Source organism: Alosa pseudoharengus, unplaced genomic scaffold (genome assembly GCF_046254945.1).
Source record: "Alosa pseudoharengus isolate Yale_2024_CS ecotype anadromous, Long Island Sound unplaced genomic scaffold, YU_APseudo_1.1 YU_APseudo_1.1_scf_10, whole genome shotgun sequence".
Taxonomy (NCBI): domain Eukaryota; kingdom Metazoa; phylum Chordata; class Actinopteri; order Clupeiformes; family Clupeidae; genus Alosa; species Alosa pseudoharengus.
Window position 1 is genome coordinate 37,722,448 of NW_027468565.1, and position 21,309 is coordinate 37,743,756.

Genomic DNA, 21,309 nt, shown 5'->3' on the forward strand with positions numbered 1-21,309 from the left:
TGGGGAGAGTAGACGTGGAAGCAGAGAGAAGGAATAAGTGTCACAAGTAATATCTGCATAAAGTCACTTCAAACGTTACAGAATTCTCATCACTTCTGTTAGGCTAGAGGGACACCTAGTGGTCATGATTAATCATTACAACAAACATTCAAAACATCCCTTCTTGGAAGACCCTTTCGGTATGGGATCAGGCAAACCCCTCAGGTTAATTCGAGTATCACATGAAGAGATATTTTGTTTACTAATTCTATTTCTGTTAAGAGTTCAACGAGCACTGATGGTGAGCAGGTGACATACAAATTGCTCAGCATCTCAACGTGTCAAAGCAACATTTAGACCCTGTAAAGATCCTATAGCGCCTTCTCATAGGGATCCCATTAAGCTTCTCAAAATAACCATTAAGGATTCTCAACATATAAAACTCCTTCCTAGACAGTGCAGTAGGAATTATTAACAGCTGAGAACATGTTTCTCAGAGTATCCTGTTGAGATATAGGAAGCTGCACTCAGGCCTACTACATACTCTAGAATTCAAGTAACTTCAGCTCTACATGTATATAACTTATGAATAGCAACATCACAGTATAAAATGTTCATCAAACAAAAACACTAACACAGACAACTAAAAATCAATGTAATCAAGTAAAGTGTGTAGCACATGTTTCTTGGTGTTTTATGCCCCCAACGTGGTCTTCAAGGCAGCGCTGCCTGGAAGGCACTAGGGTTAGGCATGGGTTAAGGTTGGGGTTAAGGTTGGGGTTGGGGTTAGGTTTAGGTTTAGGGTTAGGTTTAGGTTTAGGTTTAGGGTTAGGTGCCTTTAAGTCAGCGGTGGCAGCGCTGCCTGGAAGACAACATTGGGGGCATAAAACACCATCGAGCCACATAGCACATTGTGATCAAGTGCTAAACTGTATTAAATGTTGCTGATTTCTGCATGGCACTCCTTGAGGGGACACAGCTGTAAGGGTGACTCACTCATGTCCACCTGTGTATTAAAATAAGGAAACATTTTCTCCTTGAACCTGTCTTTGTATCGGAATAGGAGGGACATGTCGCTGGAGTCGTAAAAGGACACGTAGCCCCTCTCGTAGTCTAGCTCCACGCTAATCCTCTTGGGGGCGCTCTGCACCGAAAGCGTCTTTCCCGTCACATGGTACTCATCCCCATGCTTCCAGATGGCCCAGAGCCCATACTGGGGCTTGAGGTAGCAGTCTTCCTTCCTGTCGACTGTCTCCCGGGCAACGCCGATGACCCACTTGACCCTGTCCCCAACGTGCACCTCCCAGCTGTGCTTGCCTGAGGTGAAGCCCTCGGAACCCAGAACAATGGCATGTTCCATGAAGCGCTCCGGGTTGTCAGGCAGATCCTTCTTGGGTGTCATGTATCTGACACTGGTCAGGTCTTCGGACAGGGCCACCCAGCCTGCGGCTGTGTTGGGGTCCAAAAGCACAGGAGCTTTAAATAACACGGAGAGAAATGTTAGAGGAGGGCAGAGGGCAATTCCTTCTGTTTGATGCAGTGGAAATTACAGCCAGGGTATCTCATTTATCAGTCCAAGCTACAGTGCATGAGAGTGTGTGTGTGTGTGTGTGTGTGTGTGTGTGTCAGAGAGAGAGAAAGAGAATTTGAAACCACCAACCTCCAAATCAAAGCACTGAATGGAGCTTTTGCACAGTAGCTGGTAATATGTAATGGTTCTGAAAGCAGAGTTGCATGGGCAAGAGAACATTTTTGCCAAGAGAACGGATTTGCCAAATATTACATTTGCCGACGTTACAAGACTCGGGGAGGGAAAACTCTTGTCACCAAAACCAAAAAAAATCAATAAAGGGTGCACATTTTTCCACGAGAAATTTGAATAGGCATTTACTGTTACTGAACTGTTAACTAGAATGACATATCATTAGTGTGTCAATTTAGACATAATGTATGTATAGACTGCCTTACTAAAGCATTATAGTCCGCTGGTGAGGAAGAAGATTTTCACAACGATTGCGTATTTCCGGTCAAAAATACGGAAGTTGTGTGAAAGTTCTATGGAACTCAAATGTGGAATTCAAACTCTATGATGCATTTAGCCATCATTACAATACATACTGTACTGCACTTTCTCCTGCAACTTCTTGCTGACTCTGTACTTGAGGTTGCCCAGGTGTTTGGCTTCGTCTATCAGCGCACCTGAGAGCAGCTGAGGGTCCTGCAGAAGGCATTGGGCTCTGTAATCACACGAGAGTCAGTCTGTAATCACACGAGAGTCAGTCTGTAATCACACAAGAGTCAGTCAAGAAACAAGAATTGAATTAAATAATTTTAAATAAATAAGGATTTACCTGCTTATTGTGCGTTTATAATCCTAAAATACGAAAAGAAAATATTCGTTACATTTTAATATACAGTACCAAGGTGAAGGCGGTCTGTTCTCTTACTGCTATTATGCGTCCTTACTTTCAGAAATGACAGATTGTCCTGTTTTAAGTCATTTTCGACTTGATGAATAGAATTCTCTAGAGCCAACATCTGGCCCTGAATGATGTCCAGCTCTCGATCAATCCGCTTCCTCTTCTCCTCCTCTTCCTCCCTGACTGCTGTGAGTCTGGCCTCCTCTTCCTCTCTCAGCCACTGATGAAGCTGCTCAAACTCCTCTTGTATCCTTCTCTCAGTGGCAGCCCTCTGGCTCTGTGAATATTATATATAATATTATATTATATAATATAAGTTGTCACCTTAAATGTGAGTGCTCACATGAGTAGACACAAGACAGACACGTGTCATCATGCTAGCTGTAAGCTTGATGTGTCCCTACCGCCATATTTTTCACTATGTCCTTGTAAACATCATCTGCGTAGATACAGTCGTCAAGCTGTGCCTCCATAAGCTCGAGGCTGGAGTGCAATTTAGTCTGTATGATGAACAAACAACATTCAAAGTAGTTATTTTCAAATCTTCATCACACATTATATTTTGTACAGATAAAGTATGAATTTCTATTCTATATTGGTTATGACTATGGTATGGTTTATTGACAAAATACATTTTTACCTATTGGGTGTTTTAGAAATAATTTGACTGTTTCACTATTTGAAGCTCATTCTAAGCCTCAAGTCAAAGCACACAACTGCCACTGAACAGTCCCTCAGTAGCAGTCACATGACTAGGCTATTTAATTACAGCCTTTCATGACAACATTGTTGGGCTTCCTTTTCATGATGTATGAGCCCATGGGCTCATGTCCAGCCATGGAAAGCGTCCATCCAGTTTTATTTTCCCCCTTCACATACACAAACACATCAAACACACATCCTCATACTCCAAAACTCAGCCAATCAGGTAAATAACATGAACAATATCAAAGTAATGGTGCGGTCTCACGTTAAATTAATTACCGTGGAAAAATCGAGTTACGACATGCTGCGTGTTACCTCTAGTTAGTTAGGCCTGCTGCAAAGTTCTAACTACAACTATATCGGTATAAGTAGGCTACAGTATATTTCCCATAGATGATTTGTTTGTTTCGGATAGCCTGCTTATGAATAGTTTACTATGGCCACGGCTGCTATAGAATCTGGAAATCTGATCGCTGTCCTCCATGAAATCTCAGAGGAGAAGTGCAAAATTAGTTTCAGAGCCCGTGTCCTGTTTTGACCCGGGGAGAATAAGAGGGACGTCTGGATAATCACTATACCGCAGCTTTTTACCAAAAGCAAAGGCACTAATGCCAAGCCACTGGTCATACATTAACACCAGGATTCTGCTCATACTTAGATTAGTCACATAGGATATTAGAGATGTCCCTTGAGTTCTAAATGGCATTCTCTCACCTTCACTTTCTCCACCGCCTCTTTCACACGTTTCAGCTGATGACCAGCGTGCTGAAGTGGATGTTGACACTCCTCACACCATGTAACGCCCTCGTCCACGCAGAACCACGTTGGTTTCTTTGGATGTTTACCGCACACGACATCTTGTTTTTTGGTTTTATCAAGTTGTGGTCTTCCTGCAAAAGCATCTGCAAGTTCTTTGAGAGAGACGTTGATTCCTGGAGTTTCCTTGGGAAGTTCCCTCTTGCACACCGCGCAGTTTCGGCACTCGGCTTGGTTCAAGTACTGAATAAGGCAGCTCTTGCAAAAGCTATGATTGCAGTTTAAAGACACTGGGTCCACTAAAGTTTCGGAGCAAATGTGACAACGCAGAAAGCGCATCATAATTTGCGACTTCATTTCCATTTTAGACGTAATTTTATTTACGGAAACCCGAATAAAAACTACCAGGGGTGCCACTTAGCACTTGCAGGTTTAAGAAAAGACTGGCCTAACTGGAGGAAGGCGCGACTGTTTCTTGAGGGCACAACAGATGGTTCTCAAGTGTCTTGTCTTGACCTTTCACTTGTGACAATCATCAAGATACTAAGATCTACTGCAGGGGTCGGCAAATAGTGGCCCGCGGGCCAATTTTGGCCCGCCATCTATTCTATCTGGCCCGCGAGATGACGTTAATTTGCTGTTTAAATAATAATAAAAAAAAAAAAATGAAATTTTTTTTAACCCCATGTTTTTAAAAAGAAAAAAAGGCCTACAGCAATCCCATCAATTTCAAAACATTTATTGAGGTATAGATGATAGTCCTACTAAAGTGACAAAACAACAGGTGGAACATCCTTGCAGTTATCCATGACGCACAGGTCGGAACGGTATTGGCACGCGAGTGCGCGTAATCTTGTGCAAAAAAAAAAAAAAAAAGTGTCCTGTCTCCCTCTTCCAGTGGGCAAGGTCAAAAATAGCCTATGTTTCGTTAAATTAATAGGCTTGGCATTAATAAATGCAGGCAGGCTAAACACATACCTCTGCTTCCATTCTTCTTTGTAGGTCCTGCATTCTGAATCAATTTTTCTTTTCAAGGCTTTTGACAACGACATTTTGCATCGATAACTAGCATATAGCAATGTTCAGCTAATCATTTACACGTCATCCAAAAGAATAATATTTGTACACATTAGTTACGGCAAGTTGCTAGGCAAGTCGCCTGTTTCATGAGAGACGACAGGAGATGCAGCAGGCGGCATAAAAACAGCGCACATAAGCAAATAAACGTTTTTAATGGAATTAAATTAAATGCATTTTAAAAGTTAGATGATGTTTATTTTAATATAATATAATAATTCATAATTTAAATAGTAGGCCTATAACCCCCCCCCCCCCCCCCCCCCATTACAAAAGCTATGGCCCGCGATGCCATTGTCTGAAAAAAAATTGGCCCGGGTCCAAACGTAATTGCCGACCCCTGATCTACTGTATCTACTTGTGAAGTTTGCTCCGTGAACCCAACGATAGGTGGCGCCAGAGGATAACAGAATAATAGCACTGTCACTATTAGACTATGTCAGATCTGGCAGGGTTTAATTGCTCTGGTGGTCCAGTACTATATTCACCAATGCATTTGTGGGGAAACCCTATATTGCATGTGTTGAACACTACATTCTGTATAATTGTGTGTGGTTTACATAGCCTACAATATGTCAAGTTTGGGAATAACTGGTGTTCTTCAGTAGCCTATTTGTGTCTCACTAACATGCATTTCTGAACAACCAAATTGCTATTTCATGAACGGCTGACAAATAAAGATCATGCCACATCCATTGTTAGGATAGCAAGGACATTCCCTGAGGCAGACAAGGGACTGTGTGACATGCTTATGGTTCTGCAAAGAATAGTGCTGACATAATATCATGTGATGCAGCCTCCAATAGCAGGAAAGACTGTGGGGTTGTGCTTAATCCTTGAGTTGTCTATTGTCTCTGCTTGGAAATAGCATGATGGTTTGGGGTTTTTATTAGGGCTGTCAAAATAACTGATTAATTTCGATTAATTAATTTGAGAAAAAATAACTGATTAAAAAAAATAGTGCAGATTAATCGATTCCGTATGACTTTGACCCCGAGCCGTTCTAGTCAGTAAAAATTAGACTGTAAAATGAAGGAGAGAGAACAAAATGTGCTGCCTGGATCATTGATTGGAAAACTTACTTACTTTTAAAAAACGGCCTGATGGTGTTGATAAAAAATAAAGTGTTGAAAATAAAGTCCTCTGCAATGTCTGCAGCAAGGAATTTGCATATCATCGGAGTTCATCAACTCTGTAGTCGCACATCAATGCAAAGAAATAAGTGTTGACATTGAGGGGAGTGTTAATTTATTTTCATTGTGTCCCCAAGGTTATATCTGTGCCTGAAATACCTTGTATGTGAAAAAAAACTTCTTCCCGAAGCACTTTATTTTGAATTTATTTGAATTTGAAGCACTTTGAATTTATTTCCTCAGCATATTAGGTCATATCATAGATTATTATGGCAATTATTTGAACAGTGAAAATAATAATGAAAGAGTTTAATGTTACTAATGCTGATTATTCAATGATTCATTTGAATTTAAATATTTAAACAGCAAAAAATATATATGCGATTAATTTAGATTAATTAATCACAGAGTATGTAATTAATTAGATTAATTTTTTTAATCGATTGACAGCCCTAGTTTTTATCCATGATGCCCCCAAGTATTGTCAGATGACTGATTGTAATGGTTTTGTCTAGAGACAATGTAATTGTGAATGACGAACCGGAATGAGATGGGGCCTCGCCCCAGAGAACATGGGAGTTCCTGCTGGTTACAAGTGCCTGGTCGTGATTTCCTTTCCCGATCGGAATTAACAATGGTACCTTTCTTATGCTGCCCGTGTTGCCTGATCTTTAAGAACTTATTCATATATATTATTCATTCATATTATTCAACTTATTCATCATTTGGGCAGCCGAGGCCCACTGGTTAGCACTCCAGACCTGTAACCGGAGGGTTGCCGGTTCGAGCCCCGACCAGTGGGAACGGCTGAAGTGCCCTTGAGCAAGGCGCCTAACCCCTCGCTGCTCCCCGAGCGCCGTCGTTGTTGCAGGCAGCTCACTGCGCCGGGATTAGTGTGTGCTTCACCTCACTGTGTGCTGAGTGTGTTTCACTAATTCATGAGACCAAATTTCCCTCATGGGATCAAAAGAGTATATATACATACCTGTATTTTACATGTTTTAAATCGGACAGATTAAGTTGGAGAGTTATAGCAGATGCACCGAAAATGGATTTAAAAAACAAGACCTTGATTATATAAAAATGTATTTTAATTCAACTCCACATTATATGACATTCTCGCTAATAAATGCAAATATCATATATGTAACATAACATAACACATATGTTGCTTTTATTCAAACAGCCAGAGTGACCTAGGAACTTGGAACAGGTTGGGGAATAACATGCTTTTCTTAATTAAGTACAAACCATCTCTGCAATAAACAATTTTATGTCTTTATTTCTATTTTTTCTTTATTTTCAGTTTTATGACTGGGGGTTGCGACCCAGGACAGGTTGAATGGGCTAACCTGGATGCCTATCTTACTGTCGTCTGTCTCTGTACTAAAGAATGGGTAGAGCGTCTCGGTGAACGCATGAAAGAATGTGTGAATAAGGGTCATGGGCATGTCATCTGTGACATCGTAGAAGGACAGATGTCCTTTGTCACAGTCCAGTTCGATTCGGACCTTCTTGGGTTTATTGTCCGGAAAGCACGGCACAGCTCCTACAGTGTAATTGTCTTCAGTCATCCAGAGGGTCCAAAATCCAAACTTTGGTTCCAGGAACGTCTCCTCCTTCCTTTCAATAGACTTGTAGGCTACACCCAGACTCCAGCGCTCTCTGTCCCCCACCTCCACCTCCCAGCAGTGTTGGCCTGAGTCGAAGCCCTCCGAGCCCAGTACGTAGATGTATCTTGTGAAGCGCTCTGGGTTGTCCGGCACTATTTGTTTGTTTCTTATCTCCGTCACACTGGTCATGTCCTCAGACACACTGAGCCAGCCATCTGCTGTGTTGGGGTCAAGGATCACCGGGTCTGGAAATAAGAGATTTCATTAAGAGAAAATAATTAACTATCTTGGTATAGTCTGGGAAAACCCAGACGAATCTGTTAGCTAGTTTGAATTTGAGATTATGAGAAGCGGTCTGGTGTTAACCAGGCTAATCTTGGTAAAGTGCTTCTGTTTGATTTGTCCTACTCCCCACAGCATCTGTGTCTTGTCATCTGACACTGCTCATGGTGGAGGCGTAGTGGCTAAGGAGATACAGTAGGCTTGCAGTTGCCAGAAAGTGGGTTCATTTCCCAACTGTCATTGTTGTGCCCAAGCAAGGTAGCCTAAATCTAGACGCACCCTATCGGCTAGTCTAGCAACTCTCCATTGGCTTGTGAGCTCGAAAAATTAAACTTCTATCAGGACAATCAAATCGTGTTTGATCGAGTCGTTAGGCGGGCTTAACATAATGATTGATGGCAGAGTTGCAACGGTTTGGCTTGAATTCACAAGCTTGAGTTACTTGAAAACAAATAAGAATATAGCTGCAAGCAGCAATGAGGGGGCCAAGCAGTATAGGCCGGAGTAGCCATGGCGACAAGATAGAACTCAGCAGACACCCGCGATCAACCCTTTCAACAACTGTCACATCAAAACATAACTGACTTTGTAGAGCTGAAACAGGGCTGAGTATTGCTTCCACCTTCGCCAGCCAGCCCCCGCCCCACCTAATCACCCGTGCCTGTCCCACCCGTCCCGCCCCACCCTGCCGTTGCATGCACGCATTAGAATGAACTGAATGGAACATGTCATCAGTTTCACATAAAAAAATAAAAGATCGATAAAACACATTAGCAACTACAGATCAAAATGCAATATTGCTAATTATAGAGCCCCCTACAGGTCAAAGGTCACCAAATATTTTGAGCTTACTCTTAATGGGGTCATGAATCTATATACTAAGTATGGTTATGATACATGACAGGGTTGCTGAGATATGAGCTCACTTCCTGTTTGGCGGCTTCGCCACCAATTTCGATTGGCTGTTACGGGCGAATGCTTTTGTCAATTGTTCCAGAAAGCAATATATTGATAGGATATGGTCTGAAGATGGTCTCTGCCAATTTTGGTGAGGATCCGCTAAAATTTGTGACCTGCGAGAACTTGTACGTGTTTTTGATTAAATCCAATATGGCGGCCGAATCAATTATGATGACATCACAAGTTGGCTTGGGTCGGCCTAAGGACCTCCAACAGTATTACCAGACACCACTAGTACGTTTTAATTCCAAACACATCAACAGCTACAGGCCAAAATGCATTTTTTCTGATTGCAGCGCCACCTAGAGGTCAAAGGTCACCACATTTTTTGAGCGTCCCCCTGATGGGGTCCTGAGTCCATGTACTAAGTTTGGTTATGATAGATCAATGGGTTGCTGAGATATGAGCTCACTTCCTGTTTGGCGGCTTCGCCGCATATTTCGATTGGCTGTTACGGGCGAACGGTTTGATTTCCGAAGACGAAAAGGAGTATCTTTTGTGAGGCTTGGTCTGAAGATCATTTGTCTCAAGTTTGGTGATGATCGGACAAAATTTGTGACCTGTGAAGAATTAGTTTCACTTTCACTAAAATCCAAAATGGCGGAAAATCCATCATGGCGGAAAATGACGTCATAGGGTGCGTTGAACTCGGCTTGGTCCAAGGATTCCAACGATACCTCATTTTTGGCAATCGGGCCTACGGGTCAAAAGTTACGTACGTGAACGCACGTCCAAATTTGGCCTGTTGGTGGCGCTACAGCGCTCGAGGTGCCGGCATGAAACTTGGTGAAATTAATCATTGGACTTTCCCCAATCAGTGTGCCAAATTTCACAACTTTTGACCAGTCGGTTCTATGGGCTGCCATAGACTCCAATGGCAGAGGAAAGATGTTAAATAATAATAATAATAAATATAGCTGCAAGCAGCAATGCGGGGGCCTAGCAGAGCGCTATAGAGCAGAGCTCAGAGCAAGCACTCAGCAGCAAGATGACAAATTACACCAATGTCTTTGTGTGTTCTCACAATCAGCTACCATGTCCCTCTACCAAGTTTGGACTTCATACAGCAAAGTGTTGCTGAGATGTGAGCTCACTTTCATTATTACAGCATCCCTAGAGGCCAAATGAGACCACTTTCCTTCATGTCCTCACAATCAGCTAATATGTCCCTGTACCAAGTTTGGACTTCATACACCGAAGTGTTGCTGAGATACGAGCTCACTTCCTGTATTACAGTGCCCCCTATAGAGGCCAAATGATGCCAATTTCCTACTGTGTCCTCACAATCAGGTACCAAGTCCCTGTACCAAATTAGGACTTCATACATCAAAGTGCTGCTAAGATAGGAGCTCACTTCCTGTATTGCAGCGCCCCCTATAGAGGCCAAATGATTCCAATTTCCTAGTGTGTCATCATAATCAGGTAACAGGTCCTTATACCAAGTTTGGAGTTTGTACACCAAAGCGTTGCTGAGATACAAGCTCATTTCCTGTATTACAGCGCCCCCTATAGAGGCCACATGATGCCAATTTCCTAGTGCGTCCTCACAATCAGATACCAAGTCCCTGTACCAAGTTTGGACTTCATACATTAAAGCATAGCCGAGATGTTAGCCCACTTCCTGTTTGGTGTCTTCATCGCCATATTTGATTGGCTGTCACGGGCAAACAAAAATGAAATTAAAAAATCTGACAAGTATCGTTTGTGCGGCTCGGTCTGAAGATCATCTCCGACAAGTTCTGTGAAAATCGGATGAAATTTGTAACTGCTGAAACTTTTCGTAGAGTTTGGACTAAATCCAATATGGCGGAGGTCCAGTATGGCCGAAAGTGACGTAATAGGGGTCAATCAACTCAAGTCAGTCCAGGGATTCCAACGGTGCTTAATTTGTGAAAATCGAACACACCGTTCAATTGTTACATGCGTAAATGTGAGTCCAGATTCAACCTATTGGTGGCGCTAGAGTGTTCGGCATAGAGTTCTGTAAATTGGTGAGAGTGATCATGGGACGGTCCTGAATCAGGGCGCTAAATTTCATAATAATAATGACTTGTGAATACCTTTCAACCCAGCTTTTCAACTTTCGGCCAAACTTTGACCTGTTGGTGGCGCTAGATGGCTGGGTTTAGAGATCTGTAAATTAGCGTTAGTGGTCAGTGGAGTGTCCCGAAACTTTCTGGCAAAAAATCTGAACTTTTTAGCCAGGCATTCTATGGGCTGCCATAGACTCCAATGGCAGAAGTGTAATAATAATAATAATAATAATAGGAAAAACTACTAACTCAATGGGTGCCTTCGCAGCTTCGCTGCTAGGCCCCCAAATATAGCTGCAAGCAGCAATGCGGGGGCCAAGCAGTGCGCTATAGCAGGAATGGCGTTGCCATGGCAGGAGCAAGCACTCACAGCAAGTTTGATTGCAATTGGATAAAGAACGGCTGAGAAATAAGCTCATTTACTTTGTTAGAGCGCCCCTAGATGCCAAATTACACCAATGTCCTTGTGTGTTCTCACAATCAGCTACCATGTCCCTCTACCAAGTTTGGACTTCATACACCAAAGTGTTGCTGAGATGTGAGCTCACATTCTTTATTACAGCACCCCTAGAGGTCAAATGAGACCACTTTCCTTACATGTCCTCACAATCAGCTAATATGTCCATGTATCAAGTTTGGACTTCATACAACGAAGCGTTGCTGAGATTTGAGCCCACTTCCTGTATTACAGCGCCCCCTATAGAGGCCAAATGATGCCAATTTCCTACTGTGTCCTCACAATCAGATACCAAGTCCCTGTACCAAGTTTGGACTTCATACATCAAAGAATTGCTGAGATACAAGCTCACATCCTGTATTGCAGCGCCCCCTGTAGAGGCCAAATGACGCCAGTTTCCTAGTGCATCCCCACAATCAGGTACCAAGTCTCTATACCAAGTTTGGACTTCGTACATCAAAGCGTTGCTGAGATACAAGCTCACTTCCTGTATTGCAGCGCCCCCTATAGAGGCCAAATGATGCCAATTTCCTAGGGCGTCCTCACAATCAGATACCAAGTCCCTGTACTAAGTTTGGACTTCATACATTAAAGCGTAGCCGAGATGTTAGCCCACTTCCTGTTTGGCGGCATCGTCGCCATGTGTGATTGACTGTCACGGGCAAATAAACTTGAAATTAAAAAATCTGACAAGTATTGTTTGTGTGGCTCGGTCTGAAGATCATCTCCGCCAAGTTCTGTGAAAATCGGATGAAATTTGTAACCGCTGAAACTTTTCATAGAGTTTGGACTAAATCCAATATGGCGGAGGTCCAATATGGCGGAAAGTGACGGGATAGGGGTCGATGAACTCAAGATTGTTCAAGGATTCAGACGCTACCTCAATTGTGAAAATTAGACAAAAGAGTCAAGGATCACGAGCATGAACGCATGTCCAGCTTTGAACTGGTGGTGGCGCTAGAGTGTTCAATGTATATGCACGAAAATTGGTGCGAGTGATTGGGACAGTGTCCTGACTAATGGTATCAAGTCTTGTTATGTTAACTCAAAGCGTCACCTAGATGTTTGTCCACTTCCTGTTTGGTGGCTTCATTGCCATATTGGATTGGCTGTCACGAGCAAACAAAAATGAAATTAAAAAATCTGACCAGTATCGTTTGTGCGGCTCGGTCTGAAGATCATCTCCTCCAAGTTCTGTGAAAATCGGATGAAATTTGTAACCGCTGAAACTTTTCGTAGAGTTTGGACTAAATCCAATATGGCGGAGGTCCAATATGGCGGAAAGTGATGGGATAGGGGTCATTGAACTTAGGTCGGTCCAGGGATTCCAACGGTGCCTGATATGTGAAAATCGGACGCACCATTCAATGGTCACATGCATGAATGCAATCCAGGTTCGACCCATTGGTGGCGCTAGAGTGTTGGGCATAGAGTTCTGGAAATTGGTGAGAGTGATCATGGGACAGTGCTGAATCAGTGTGCCTAATTTCATAACTTTAGACCCAGCGGTTCAATTTTCGGCCAGATTTTGACCTGTTGGTGGCGCTAGATGGCTGGGTTTAGAGGTCCGTAAATGAGTGTGAATGGTCAGTGGAGTGTCCCGAAACTTTCTGCCAAAAAATCTGCACTTTTTAGCCAGGCGTTCTATGGGCTGCCATAGACTCCAATGGCAGAAGTTTTATAATAATAATAAATATAGCTGCAAGCAGCAATGCGGGGGCCTAGCAGAGCGCTATAGCAGGAATGGCGTTGCCATGGCATGAGCAAGCACTTACAGCAAGAGGCCAAATTACACCAATGTCTGTGCGTTCTCACAATCAGCTACCATGTCCCTCTACCAAGTTTGGACTTCATACACCAAAGTGTTGCTGAGATGTGAGCTCACTTTCTTTATTACAGCACCCCTAGAGGCCAAATGAGACAACTTTCCTTCATGTCCTCACAATCAGCTAATATGTCCCTATACCAAGTTTGGACTTCATACACCGAAGTGTTGCTGAGATACGATCTCACTTCCTGTAATACAGCGCCCCCTATAGAGGCCAAATGATGCCAATTTTCTTGCTGTGTCCTCACGATCAGATACGAAGTCCCTGTACCAAGTTTGGACTTCATACACCGAACTGTTGCTGAGATACACTTCCTGTATTACAGCGCCCCCTATAGAGGCCAAATGATGTGAATTTCTTACCGTGTCCTCACAATCAGATACAAAGTCCCTGTACCAAGTTTGGACTTCATACATTAAAGCATAGCCGAGATGTTAGCCCACTTCCTGTTTGGTGGCTTCATCGCCATATTTGATTGTCTGTCACGGGCAAACAAAAATGAAATTAAAAAATCTGACAAGTATCGTTTGTGCGGCTCGGTCTGAAGATCATCTCTGCCAAGTTCTGTGAAAATCAAATGAAATTTGGGACCGCTGAAACTTTTCGTAGAGTTTAGACCAATTCCAATATGGCGGAGGTCCAATATGGCGGAAAGTGATGGGATAGGAGTCGATGAACTCGGGATGGTCCAAGGATTCAGACGCTACCTCAATTGTGAAAATCAGACAAAAGAGTCAAGGATCACGCGCATGAACGCATGTCCAGCATTAAACTGGTGGTGGCGCTAGTGTGTCCAATGTATATGCATGAAAATTGGTGTGAGTGATTGGGACAGTGTCCTGACTAATGGTCTCGAGTTTTGTTATGTTAACTCAAAGCGTCACCTAGATGTTTGTCCACTTCCTGTTTGGCGGCTTCGTCACCATATTTGATTGGCTGTCACGGGAAAACAAACTTGAAATTGACAAATCTGCCAAGTATCTTTTGTGCGGCTCGGTCTGATGATCATCTCAGCCAAGTGTCATGAAAATCGGAAGAAATGTATAAACGCTGAACATTTTCGTAGAGTTTGGACTAAATCCAATATGGCGGAGGTCCAGTATGGCGGAAAGTGACGTAGTAGGGGTCATTCAACTCAAGTCAGTCCAGGGATTCCAACGGTGCTTGATTTGTGAAAATCGAACACACCGTTCAATTGTTACATGCGTGAATGTGAGTCCAGATTCGACCCATTGGTGGCGCTAGAGTGTTCGGCATAGAGTTCTGTAAATTGGTGAGAGTGATCATGGGACATTCCTGAATCAGGGCGCTAAATTTCATAATAATAATGACTTGCAAATACCTTTCAACCCAGCTTTTCAACTTTCGGCCAAACTTTGACCTGTTGGTGGCGCTAGATGGCTGGGTTTAGAGATCTGTAAATTAGCGTTAGTGGTCAGTGGAGTGTCCCGAAACTTTCTGGCAAAAAATCTGAACTTTTTAGCCAGGCGTTCTATGGGCTGCCATAGACTCCAATGGCAGAAGTGTAATAATAATAATAAATATAGCTGCAAGCAGCAATGCGGGGGCCTAGCAGAGCGCTATAGCAGAAATGGCGTTGCCACGGCATCAGCAAGCACTTACAGCAAGAGGCCAAATTACACCAATGTCTTTGTGCGGTCTCACAATCAGCTACCATGTCCCTCTACCAAGTTTGGACTTCATACACCAAAGTGTTGCTGAGATGTGAGCTCACTTTCATTATTACAGCACCCCTAGAGGCCAAATGAGAACACTTTCCTTCATGTCCTCACAATCAGCTAATATGTGCCTGTACCAAGTTTGGACTTCATACACCAAAGTGTTGCTGAGATACGAGCTCACTTCCTGTATTACAGCGCCCCCTATGGAGGCCAAATGATTCCAATTTCCTAGTGCATCATCATAATCAGGTAACAGGTCCTTATACTAAGTTTGGACTTTGTACACCAAAGCGTTGCTGAGATACAAGCTCACTTCCTGTATTACAGCGCCCCCTATAGAGGCCAAATGATGCCAATTTCTTACCGTGTCCTCACAATCAGATACAAAGTCCCTGTACCAAGTTTGGACTTCATACATTAAAGCATAGCCGAGATGTTAGCCCACTTCCTGTTTGGTGGCTTCATCGCCATATTTGATTGTCTGTCACGGGCAAACAAAAATGAAATAAAAAAATCTGACAAGTATCGTTTGTGCGGCTCGGTCTGAAGGTCATCTCTGCCAAGTTCTGTGAAAATCAAATGAAATTTGGGACCGCTGAAACTTTTCGTAGAGTTTAGACCAATTCCAATATGGCGGAGGTCCAATATGGCGGAAAGTGATGGGATAGGAGTCGATGAACTCGGGATGGTCCAAGGATTCAGATGCTACCTCAATTGTGAAAATCAGACAAAAGAGTCAAGGATCACGCGCATGAACGCATGTGCAGCATTAAACTGGTGGTGGCGCTACTGTGTTCAATGTATATGCATGAAAATTGGTGTGAGTGATTGGGACAGTGTCCCGACTAATGGTCTCGAGTTTTGTTATGTTAACTCAAAGCGTCACCTAGATGTTTGTCCACTTCCTGTTTGGCGTCCTCGTCACCATATTTGATTGGCTGTCACGGGCAAACAAAAATGAAATTGAAAAATCTGACCAGTATCGTTTGTGCGGCTCGGGCAGAAGATCATCTCCAACAAGTTTCGTGAAAATCTGAGGAAATTTGTAACCGCTGAAACTTTTCGTAGAGTTTGGACTAAATCCAATATGGCGGAGGTCCAGTATGGCCAAAAGTGACGTAATAGGGGTCAATCAACTCAAGTCAGTCCAGGGATTCCAACGGTGCTTAATTTGTGAAAATCGAACACACCGTTCAATTGTTACATGCGTAAATGTGAGTCCAGATTCGACCTATTGGTGGCGCTAGAGTGTTCGGCATAGAGCTTTGTAAATTCGTGAGAGTGATCATGGGACGGTCCTGAATCAGGGCGCTAAATTTCATAATAATAATGACTTGCAAATACCTTTCAACCCAGCTTTTCAACTTTCAGCCAAACTTTGACCTGTTGGTGGCGCTAGACGGCTGGGTTTAGAGGTCCGTAAATGAGTGTGAGTGGTCAGTGGAGTGTCCCGAAACTTTCGACGAAAAAATCTGAACTTTTTAGCCAGGCGTTCTATGGGCTGCCATAGACTCCAATGGCAGAAGTGTAATAATAATAATAATAATAAATATAGCTGCAAGCAGCAATGCGGGGGCCTAGCAGAGCGCTATAGCAGAAATGGCGTTGCCACGGCATCAGCAAGCACTTACAGCAAGAGGCCAAATTACACCAATGTCTTTGTGCGGTCTCACAATCAGCTACCATGTCCCTCTACCAAGTTTGGACTTCATACACCAAAGTGTTGCTGAGATGTGAGCTCACTTTCATTATTACAGCACCCCTAGAGGCCAAATGAGAACACTTTCCTTCATGTCCTCACAATCAGCTAATATGTCCCTGTACCAAGTTTGGACTTCATACACCAAAGTGTTGCTGAGATACGAGCTCACTTCCTGTATTACAGCGCCCCCTATGGAGGCCAAATGATTCCAATTTCCTAGTGCATCATCATAATCAGGTAACAGGTCCTTATACTAAGTTTGGACTTTGTACACCAAAGCGTTGCTGAGATACAAGCTCACTTCCTGTATTACAGCGCCCCCTATAGAGGCCAAATGATGCCAATTTCTTACCGTGTCCTCACAATCAGATACAAAGTCCCTGTACCAAGTTTGGACTTCATACATTAAAGCATAGCCGAGATGTTAGCCCACTTCCTGTTTGGTGGCTTCATCGCCATATTTGATTGTCTGTCACGGGCAAACAAAAATGAAATAAAAAAATCTGACAAGTATCGTTTGTGCGGCTCGGTCTGAAGATCATCTCTGCCAAGTTCTGTGAAAATCAAATGAAATCTGGGACCGCTGAAACTTTTCGTAGAGTTTAGACCAATTCCAATATGGCGGAGGTCCAATATGGCGGAAAGTGATGGGATAGGAGTCGATGAACTCGGGATGGTCCAAGGATTCAGATGCTACCTCAATTGTGAAAATCAGACAAAAGAGTCAAGGATCACGCGCATGAACGCATGTGCAGCACTAAACTGGTGGTGGCGCTACTGTGTTCAATGTATATGCATGAAAATTGGTGTGAGTGATTGGGACAGTGTCCCGACTAATGGTCTCGAGTTTTGTTATGTTAACTCAAAGCATCACCTAGATGTTTGTCCACTTCCTGTTTGGCGTCCTCGTCACCATATTTGATTGGCTGTCACGGGCAAACAAAAATGAAATTGAAAAATCTGACCAGTATCGTTTGTGCGGCTCGGGCAGAAGATCATCTCCAACAAGTTTCGTGAAAATCTGAGGAAATTTGTAACCGCTGAAACTTTTCGTAGAGTTTGGACTAAATCCAATATGGCGGAGGTCCAGTATGGCCAAAAGTGACGTAATAGGGGTCAATCAACTCAAGTCAGTCCAGGGATTCCAACGGTGCTTAATTTGTGAAAATCGAACACACCGTTCAATTGTTACATGCGTAAATGTGAGTCCAGATTCGACCTATTGGTGGCGCTAGAGTGTTCGGCATAGAGCTTTGTAAATTCGTGAGAGTGATCATGGGACGGTCCTGAATCAGGGCGCTAAATTTCATAATAATAATGACTTGCAAATACCTTTCAACCCAGCTTTTCAACTTTCAGCCAAACTTTGACCTGTTGGTGGCGCTAGACGGCTGGGTTTAGAGGTCCGTAAATGAGTGTGAGTGGTCAGTGGAGTGTCCCGAAACTTTCGACGAAAAAATCTGAACTTTTTAGCCAGGCGTTCTATGGGCTGCCATAGACTCCAATGGCAGAAGTGTAATAATAATAATAATAATAATAGGAAAAACTACTAAAACAATGGGTGCCTTCGCAGCTTCGCTGCTAGGCCCCCAAATATAGCTGCAAGCAGCAATGCGGGGGCCTAGCAGAGCGCTATAGCAGAAATGGCGTTGCCACGGCATCAGCAAGCACTTACAGCAAGAGGCCAAATTACACCAATGTCTTTGTGCGGTCTCACAATCAGCTACCATGTCCCTCTACCAAGTTTGGACTTCATACACCAAAGTGTTGCTGAGATGTGAGCTCACTTTCATTATTACAGCACCCCTAGAGGCCAAATGAGAACACTTTCCTTCATGTCCTCACAATCAGCTAATATGTCCCTGTACCAAGTTTGGACTTCATACACCAAAGTGTTGCTGAGATACGAGCTCACTTCCTGTATTACAGCGCCCCCTATGGAGGCCAAATGATTCCAATTTCCTAGTGCATCATCATAATCAGGTAACAGGTCCTTATACTAAGTTTGGACTTTGTACACCAAAGCGTTGCTGAGATACAAGCTCACTTCCTGTATTACAGCGCCCCCTATAGAGGCCAAATGATGCCAATTTCTTACCGTGTCCTCACAATCAGATACAAAGTCCCTGTACCAAGTTTGGACTTCATACATTAAAGCATAGCCGAGATGTTAGCCCACTTCCTGTTTGGTGGCTTCATCGCCATATTTGATTGTCTGTCACGGGCAAACAAAAATGAAATAAAAAAATCTGACAAGTATCGTTTGTGCGGCTCGGTCTGAAGATCATCTCTGCCAAGTTCTGTGAAAATCAAATGAAATCTGGGACCGCTGAAACTTTTCGTAGAGTTTAGACCAATTCCAATATGGCGGAGGTCCAATATGGCGGAAAGTGATGGGATAGGAGTCGATGAACTCGGGATGGTCCAAGGATTCAGATGCTACCTCAATTGTGAAAATCAGACAAAAGAGTCAAGGATCACGCGCATGAACGCATGTGCAGCACTAAACTGGTGGTGGCGCTACTGTGTTCAATGTATATGCATGAAAATTGGTGTGAGTGATTGGGACAGTGTCCCGACTAATGGTCTCGAGTTTTGTTATGTTAACTCAAAGCATCACCTAGATGTTTGTCCACTTCCTGTTTGGCGTCCTCGTCACCATATTTGATTGGCTGTCACGGGCAAACAAAAATGAAATTGAAAAATCTGACCAGTATCGTTTGTGCGGCTCGGGCAGAAGATCATCTCCAACAAGTTTCGTGAAAATCTGAGGAAATTTGTAACCGCTGAAACTTTTCGTAGAGTTTGGACTAAATCCAATATGGCGGAGGTCCAGTATGGCCAAAAGTGACGTAATAGGGGTCAATCAACTCAAGTCAGTCCAGGGATTCCAACGGTGCTTAATTTGTGAAAATCGAACACACCGTTCAATTGTTACATGCGTAAATGTGAGTCCAGATTCGACCTATTGGTGGCGCTAGAGTGTTCGGCATAGAGCTTTGTAAATTCGTGAGAGTGATCATGGGACGGTCCTGAATCAGGGCGCTAAATTTCATAATAATAATGACTTGCAAATACCTTTCAACCCAGCTTTTCAACTTTCAGCCAAACTTTGACCTGTTGGTGGCGCTAGACGGCTGGGTTTAGAGGTCCGTAAATGAGTGTGAGTGGTCAGTGGAGTGTCCCGAAACTTTCGACGAAAAAATCTGAACTTTTTAGCCAGGCGTTCTATGGGCTGCCATAGACTCCAATGGCAGAAGTGTAATAATAATAATAATAATAATAGGAAAAACTACTAAAACAATGGGTGCCTTCGCAGCTTCGCTGCTAGGCCCCCAATAATAATAGGAAAAACTACTAACTCAATGGGTGCCTTCGCAGCTTCGCTGCTAGGCCCCCAATAAGAAAATATAGCTGCAAGCAGCAATGTGGGGGCCAAGCAGTAGGCCGGAGTAACCACGGCAACTCAATGCTGTTAGCTCGATGCTGCAATCAGACATATGGCCATAAGCTGTCAGAGCAAGTTTCATTCCTAGCATGTCAAAAAATACAAGCCAACTTGCATTTTTGCTGTTTGCAGCGATCCTAGAGGTCAAAGGTCACCAAATTTCTTGGACGTCCTCCCGATGGGGTCACAAGTCCTTATACTAAGTTTGGTTTTGATAGATGCTACGGTGGCTGAGATATGAGCTCACTTCCTGTTTGGCGGCTTCGCCTCCAATTTCGATTGGCTGCTACGGGCAAACGCTTCTGTCAATTGTTACAGAAATCAATGCACTGACAAGGCATGGTCTGAAGATCGTCTGTGCCCATTTTGTTGAGGATCAGATGAAATTTGTGACCTAGGGAAATTTGTTAATGTTTTTGATTAAATCCAATATGGCGGCCGAATCAATTACGATGACATCACAAGTTGGCATGGGTCAGCCTACGGACCTCCAACAGTATTACCAGACACCACTAGTGCGTTTTAATTCTAAGCACAACTGCAGCTACAGGCCAAAATGCATTTTTGCTGATTGCAGCGCCACCTAGAGGTCAAAGGTCACCATATTTTTTGAACGTCCCCCTGATGGGGTCCTGAGTCCAGGTACTAAGTTTGGTTATGACAGATCAATGGGTTGCTGAGATATGAGCTCACTTCCTGTTTAGCGGCTTCGCCGCAAATTTTGATTGGCTGTTACGGGCAAACGGTTTTAGTTCCGAAGACGAAAATAAGTATCTTTTGTGAGGCTTGGTCTGAAGATCATGTGTGTCAGGTTTGGTGTCGATTGGACAAAATTTGTGACCTGTGAAAACTTTTTAGTGTTTTTGATTAAATCCAAAATGGCGGAAAATCCATCATGGCGGAAAATGACGTCATAGGGTGCGTTGAACTCGGCTTGGTCCAAGGACTTCAACGATATCTCCTTTTTGACAATCGGCCATACGGATCAAAAGTTACGTGCGTGAACGCATGTCCAACTTTGGCCTGTTGGTGGCGCTAGAGCGCTCAAGTTGCCGGTATGAAACTTGGTGAAATTATTCATGAGACTGTCCTCAATCAGTGTGCCAAATTTCACAACTTTTCACCAGACGGTTCTATGGGCTGCCATAGACTCCAATGGCGGAGGAAAGATGTTAAATAATAATAATAAATATAGCTGCAAGCAGCAATGAGGGGGCCAAGCAGTATAGGCCG

At 43.4% G+C, this 21,309-nt stretch overlaps 2 protein-coding genes across 2 annotated transcripts in view; both read right to left on the minus strand.

Moving 5' to 3' along the window:
* LOC143107594 (nuclear factor 7, brain-like) lies at window positions 1-4,011 on the minus strand. The gene is made up of 6 exons (XM_076271502.1): window positions 3,819-4,011; window positions 2,804-2,899; window positions 2,446-2,676; window positions 2,331-2,353; window positions 2,098-2,216; window positions 1-1,455 (listed from the first exon to the last, which is right to left on the minus strand). Exons 2-6 carry the CDS (start codon window positions 2,870-2,872, stop codon window positions 914-916), a joined length of 984 nt encoding a protein of 327 aa, XP_076127617.1. The 5' UTR covers window positions 2,873-2,899; window positions 3,819-4,011; the 3' UTR covers window positions 1-913.
* A 3,183-nt stretch (window positions 4,012-7,194) lies between these two features.
* The window catches only part of LOC143107578 (E3 ubiquitin-protein ligase TRIM35-like), a 39,481-nt gene continuing 25,366 nt past the window's right edge, over window positions 7,195-21,309 (minus strand). The window contains exon 6 of the mRNA XM_076271501.1: window positions 7,195-7,928. Coding sequence (XP_076127616.1) covers window positions 7,342-7,928 — 587 coding nt within the window. The 3' untranslated portion in view covers window positions 7,195-7,341. The remainder of the gene's footprint in view (window positions 7,929-21,309) is intronic.